The 6,627-nt window shown below is 52.4% G+C and overlaps 1 protein-coding gene across 1 annotated transcript; it reads right to left on the reverse strand.

Annotated features, from left to right (window-relative positions):
* Positions 1–1,428: 1,428 nt before the first annotated feature.
* CUNH1orf174 (chromosome unknown C1orf174 homolog) lies at positions 1,429–6,424 on the reverse strand. Its single transcript, XM_027398460.2, has 4 exons — positions 6,282–6,424; positions 3,932–4,045; positions 2,481–2,942; positions 1,429–1,970 (listed from the first exon to the last, which is right to left on the reverse strand). Exons 1-4 carry the CDS (start codon positions 6,294–6,296, stop codon positions 1,863–1,865), a joined length of 699 nt encoding a protein of 232 aa, XP_027254261.1. The 5' UTR covers positions 6,297–6,424; the 3' UTR covers positions 1,429–1,862.
* Between the last annotated feature and the right edge of the window lie 203 nt (positions 6,425–6,627).

Raw genomic sequence — 6,627 nt, forward strand, 5'->3', positions numbered from 1 at the left:
TCTTGCTGTATTCACTGGTTTCTGAACCCTGGGAGACTAGTCCCAACAGACTAATACTGGGAAGACAGGACATGCTTGTGTCACAGGTACCCATGACTGGAGCCTTCATGGGGCCAATCTGCAGACGCCAAACTGGCTTTGGCACTTTTATAGACTTTGTGAAAGTTGTAAGAAGTCACTCTTGTAACAACTGGCTGGCTCAGGCTTTTAAACAACCTAGTGTATCTCCCCAAGCATATTCTAACAACAGCTTTAGTGTGTGTGTGTGTGTGTGTGTGTGTGTGTGTATGTGCGCGCGCGTGTGTGCGCGCGCTCATGCCATGTATGGCTTGTTTGTGGAGGTTGGGCAACCTTTGGAGGCCACTTCTACCATGTGGGCTCTGGGGATTGAACTTACATCTTCAAGCTTGGCAGCCAGCACCCTTGCATGCTGAACCTTGTCTATTTGTTCTTGAGTTGTTTGGTTTTGCTGCTGTGGACTGTCTGTGAACACACACTGCTGCACCTGTGTCCTTTTGTGCCTGACATCCCACACCCACCCACCGCCCTGTCTGTACTTTCACAGAGGATGCCCGGGTTCTGAGACAGGGCGAGGAACTTAGGACTATGTCCATTTCAACAGCCTTTTCCAATTCCCACAGGAAAGGGTTCCGTTAGCTTCCCAGGGCTGGATGACTGTTGAAAGGGAGCTGACTGCATTCAAGTCACGGGGTCAGTAAGGATGGGAAAAGGGTACCTGCTGAGGCCTGCTGCAGGCTGACACTTTGTCTTGGTGCTTCTTTCTACCCAGTGACCATCAGCAGGGTGGGCTATAAGTAAAGGAAGGAAGCAGGCTCCATTCCCCATTTTGCTGGCCATGGTACGCCTGTCTTCTTTGGTAGGCATGGTGTGACTAGGGATGCTCACTGATGTTTGCTCATGGGAACCACACAGCTGTTCCACCAGGAACTGTGGTGTGTCTTTTCCAGGGCCGAGCAATATAGGGCTGTACATTACTATCCCTGACTACCAGAAGATGACCACAAAGCAATAGCTTTAAATTACTGTCCATCAACCATTAAGTTACAAAACTAAGTAGGTGAAGGCCAGAGCTAAGAAGATCTCAGTGGAAGCCGAGAAGGTCAGTGGGGGAAATTAGCTGTTGGGGGGTGGGCATGTCTGTCTGAACAGGAACACAACTGAAAACTCCTCAGAGGCCTGGGACTTGTTGCTCTTGCATAGGGCCCACATGGCTAGCCTCAGTCCCAGCAGAGCAGGGGAGGGGCCGTCTCGATGCCTCTTGGTCAGGGCCTGTACCGAGGGCCTTGCGTCTCCTGCTGGCTAATGGACCTGAAGGGTGGTCCCGGCTTTGGACACCATTCATTTCTTCTCAAGGTTCTCAGATATTTGAGAGATGGCCGTTTTGGGGACATAATATTTCCTTAAAAGTATTTTCAAAATATACTTTATTTACTTCTCATATGCACTTTGTAAAAACTATAAGGTATATGATTAGCTTCACTCAGAAACAGGAGTCCTTCCAGAAGAAACTGAATTCATCTCCAGTGGTCAATTTGGCATGGAAAGCAAGCTTGTGTTACCAAAACCACAGCACCCAGGGATTTTCCTTATTTCCTACTGCCCAGCCCCATGCTGACTTGTGCTAGCATGGCACGTCTATGGAGGAGGAAAATACAGCAGCACAGAGGTGGTGGCAGCCGCTTGTGGTCATGAGGGACCCTTCTGTAGGAGCCCAGTGTGTGCACTGGTGACGTTCATGTCAGTTGTGTTCAGTTACAAACATGTTCTCTTGGAGATGTATACAGAAATCTTAACACTTGCTGTGCCGTTTGAGTGAACTACTAAGCAGTGAAGACACCACTCTACATCTCTGCGTCATCCTCCTCCTCATCCTCTTTGGCCCTGAAATGCATTTTTCGGAATTCTCGCCTGCTCATGGAAGGACAAGATGAAGAGGCTGGTGGCAGATCCTTAGAGGGGAAGAAAACACGACTTCAGTCTTGAGTGGCATTGCCTGGGCACCCAGATCCAAACCCGACCATGGTCTGCCCTGGGCCTTGCAGAGCAGGCCTCTGTTTCAGACATGGGAGGTGGTCCCTTGGTAAGAAAGATGCTATACTCCAAACTAGAGATAGCAACAGAAACATGATTGTGTGTTCACAAAAATCACAGATCTGACTTCCTAACCTTGTTCAAGGCCCAAGACACACCCAGGAGGCTGAAGTCTGGGACCCTGCCTTCCCAGCCTTTCAAACTGGAGTTGGTTCCCAGCCTATGAGCCTGAGAAGGGGGGCGGTGTGGGAGAGGAGCCTCCAAATAGCACACAGCTCATTTTCTTTTTCTCCTCTTGCACGAATGCAATCCATTTATGTTTGCCTTCGTGTTGTGGCATTATGGGCACAGTAACCTGGGAGCACATGGTGGTAGGTAGCTGCAGCTTGCTGCCCAGGCAATGTAGGAGAGCAGGAGGTAACGCTTACCTGCATAAGCTCAACATTCCCGAAGAAGCGACTCACAGGCATGGGCTGGTTGCTGTCATCATCTAGAAAGACGCTGCTGTCCATCTGAAGCACAGGTGCCCGCACCTCCTCTGTCCTGGGCGCAGGCTCAGCCTGTCTGGCAGAACTTTCATCAGGCTCCTGGGCTGCCGCAGCACTGCTGGGTTCTGCTGTGGGCAGGCAATCTTCAGTCTTTGCTGAGGGTTCCTCGCTCACAGCCTGGGAGCAGCCCTGGGGAGGCTCTTCCCTCTCTGGCACAGGGACAGCAGTCTTAGCACTGTCCTCTGCAAACTCATTTTCACAAGGGGCCACAGGGGCCACTTTTGACAAAGAAGAAATGTCACGTTTAGGGTCAGCTTTCTGCAATTCTGCCTTTACAAGGTGACCTTTGTCATACTTGAACTTTTTGGAAGTGCGTTTGTCTGTGGTCTTTTGTGATGAAGCCTGCCAGGAAAGAAAAATGTAAGAGAAAGCCAGACCCATCTGGCAAAGGCACAGGACTCAGTCTCAGGACCCCCCCTTCTTCCTCTGCCACCAGTCACCATCTGTCCTGCCACTAAGAGGCAGGACAGACTGGAGGCCAAGGAGGACTCCACAGCGCCACTCCAACAGGCGGTTTTCTGAAGTGCCTGCCTACTTGCTTTAAGATCATAGTAGGGACACGCAAAATGGCTTAGTGCATAAAGGTGCCTGCTGCCAAAATGACATCCCAGGACCCACAGGGTGAAAGGAGAATCTTCTACTTCAAGTTGTCCTCTGACTTCAACCTATGCACTGTGACATGTGTGCCTCTCCTTCAAACAGATAAAAATGTAATGTAAAAAATGATGTAAAAGATCCCAGTTTCCATCTCCCCACTCCAAGCAAGCTCCTGGCTCTTTGCTTTTTTTGTGACAGTGCCTGGACATTGTAGGCATCAGCAGACACCCAGGCTGGCTTCAGCAAAGTGTCAGTGTGCTGTCCTGAGTAAGCGCTGTGCGAGGCCAGTTGTAGATGTGTGCCCCAAGCCCCAGCTACGTCATTTGGGGATGAGATTCCCTTACTAGGGCAGCTGCACTGTGATGTGTAACAGACCACTTGTGAGTCCTTTCCTTGCTGCCTGACTGTTCTCTCAGCTTTAGGGGTGAAGCAGGTGACAGACTCACATGGCTGGGCAGGCCACCTTCAAAGTGGCACAATGCACAAAGCTGAGCCTTAGTGTCTGGATTGCTAGCACACTTCTGCACACATGGTGTTGGTGCACAAAAGGAAACTCAGCTGCACTGCCACGAGCACCCCTCTCTGACAGCAGGGACGGCACTGTCACATGGCCTGAAATGTCTCCCAGGCTACACACAGCAGCAATGGCTTCTATTTCACACAACACGTCTCGGAGTGACAACTGTGGGAACGGATGGAGCCAAGGCCTTGGTGTTCTTGGTAGTGAAGCTCACCAGACATGCTGTCTTGGCGGATGTGGAGCTGGCAATGTCCTCGGCAGGGGCCGAGCTGGCTGAAGAGTAACGGCGGGCCCGAAGGCGTGCTGAGGATCGCACTCCACCTGTGAGCTAGACAAGAATGAAGCTCAGAGAGCATGCTTTGGGCAGAATGCCAGTACAGAGCTGTGGGTGCTCAGCTCAGAGCCTGCCCACATTCCCTCACAAGGCTGCTATGGCCCATGCTGCTTCAACCCAACTGTCCAGGTTTAGATACAGGGTCCAGGGCCAGAGGGATGGCTCAGTGGGAAAGAGCGCTTCCCACTAGGACTGAGGACCCGATTCAATCCTAAAGATTCAAATAGTGGAAGACAAGAACCAACTTCTGACGATTGTCCTCTGGCTTCTACCTATGCTGGGTACATGCCACACAGGTGGTACAGCACACGCGTGCACACAAATACAACTGAAGACAAAAGCTGGCTGTGTGCTTGTCCATGGTGGAGGTTTGGGACCATCAGTCCCCTTGTCTTGTATGTTTCCAAGAACCAGCATGGTAGCAAGTGGACATGAACTCATACCCGTGTGCCTCTCTCTCCTACAGAGTCTTATGTAACCCGGGCTGGCCTCAGACTTGCTATGTAGCTAATGAGGACCTTGCACCCCTGAACCTGCCTCTATTTCCCAAGTGCTAGGATCACAGATGTGAGCTGATACATTTGGCTTATGTGGGATGGAGAAATGAACTGTGCTTCATGCATGCTAGGTAGGCATCCTACCAACTGTGCCATATTCCTGACTCCACCCCTTAAAATATTTTTTTTTGAGAAAGTTTTCATTAAATTACTTTGACAAGTCTTGAATGCAAGATCCATCCATCTGCCCTAGCTTCTTGAGTGCTGGGGTCACAGATTGTCATCACACACAACTGTCTCACACATCATCTTATTGTCCTGGCTGACCGAGAACTCCCCATGTAGCCTAGGCTGGCCTTAAATTTACACACCAGCACATATGTAAGGGACAACAATAAAGGAAGAGAGCAAAAAAAGTATTCGAAGAAATAATGGTTGAAAACTTCCTGTGTTTACTGCAAACAATAATCTATACATTGAGGAATCTTAACAAACTCAACTCCAAGTTGACAGGCTACCTCTGACACAAGAGAGAGGAGAGGATAGACCCGTGGACACACCATCCCCTGTAGCAGTGCTAATCTTGGAAGAACTGGTAAGAAACCAACCCCTTACTTTGCACAAACAGTGGGAGTCACAGTGAATACACTTGGTGCACTTAAAAAAAAAAAAGTCAATTAAGAAAATCTATACCAGAAAACCTGTCCTGCAAAATAAAGGCCTGAATAAAGACATTTCTAGATGCCAACTGAGGACTGTTGCTTTAGAACTGCTGGGAGTTCTAGCTGAAGCTAGTGACCCCAACAGTAACCAAAGAAACCACGCACTGGATCACCCCTCCCACAAGGGAAGTCCTTGTACAGAATATTTTAAACACACTTCTCTCTAAAGGCAGTAACATAGGGGGTGGGCATGAAGGAGCCTTGCTGGCCTAAGGAAGTGGCTGAAGCGGAAGACGGTGTAAATCCAGGGCTGGACTGTCAACAGATGTCTAACAAAAGACCACAAAAGGCGGGGAGAGAACTACACGAGTTAGGTCATTCTGTATCTCACTGGAACTGAGGCAGTACAATTCTGAAAATACCCACACAAGGAAGTAAAAAGCACAGTGGGAAAAATGATTCAAGTCAAACCTTAACGTCTGCCTATTCAAGAGGGACAGCAACAAAGACAATACCAACGTGGGGCACAGTTACCTATCAACACTACACGCAAACGCCTACACAGGTCCACCCGAAGGCCGGATGTCTGCCTGGATTTTGGCCACCTGTAGGCAGACAGCAGCCACACCTCCGGCTGAAGGGCACTAGTGAAAGGAGTGGGAGTTCACGGTACCCGCCAGGCCAGGTCAGAGCCCCTTTGCAGCTGCGGATTGGGCCCAGTCCCCCTCCCTGCTGTCACACTGCCAGTCCCTGCCCAGTCAACACGACACAGGGGTTTGGCTGAGGTCAGCTACACCATGCAGAGTGGAGGGGAGGGAGCCGGGGCGGCCACCTGCACTGTCAGGGGCCGCCTCCAGTGCGAGCGGCAGACTTGCGGCCCTCACCCCACTCCTGGGGCAGGGCCTGTGGCGTTGGGGTGGGACGGGGTGCACGGTCTTGCGCTCCCAGGGGCGGAGCTGGGGGTCCAAGGCGCCCAGGGCAGGGGCCGCTGCCAGGCGAGGCCCAGCAGGCCCCGGGGGAGCGGACGGCCCGGCGCGGCGCGGCGCGCGTCCCGCCTGCTGGGCCCCTCACCTTCCTGCTCCTCATGAGTGAGCGCCGCCCGGGCCTAACGCTCCTCCGCAGAGTCCCAACCGCGCGGCTCTCGGCGCGCGCCTCCGCTGCGTCTGACGTCACCGCCGGCCGGCCAATCGCAGGGCGGCGCCTCGCGATCACGTGCCGCAAGCAAAGCCCGCCCCTCCCGACAGCGGGCCGAACGCGCTTCCGGGAACTTGAGCCTAGGGCGGAGCGCCGGAAGCCGGGCGGCGCGCCCGCCACACGGGGAACGGGCGCTGCCTCGGGTGCGTGTGAGCCCGCCGTGTCTAACCGCCACGTTTGAGAAACGCTCGCCCTTCGAAGCCTCCGCGGCCGCCATGTTTGA

The sequence above is a fragment of the Cricetulus griseus genome, chromosome 2 (genome assembly GCF_003668045.3).
Source record: "Cricetulus griseus strain 17A/GY chromosome 2, alternate assembly CriGri-PICRH-1.0, whole genome shotgun sequence".
NCBI lineage: Eukaryota > Metazoa > Chordata > Mammalia > Rodentia > Cricetidae > Cricetulus > Cricetulus griseus.

Excerpts from the sequence above, each read along its gene's own strand:
- CUNH1orf174 (XM_027398460.2), bottom strand. Across the intron at positions 2,943-3,931 it reads CCGCCAAGACAGCATGTCTG|GCTTCATCACAAAAGACCAC; the intron begins GTGAGCTTCACT and ends CTTTCCTGGCAG. Across the intron at positions 1,971-2,480 it reads GGAATGTTGAGCTTATGCAG|GATCTGCCACCAGCCTCTTC; the intron begins GTAAGCGTTACC and ends TTCCCCTCTAAG.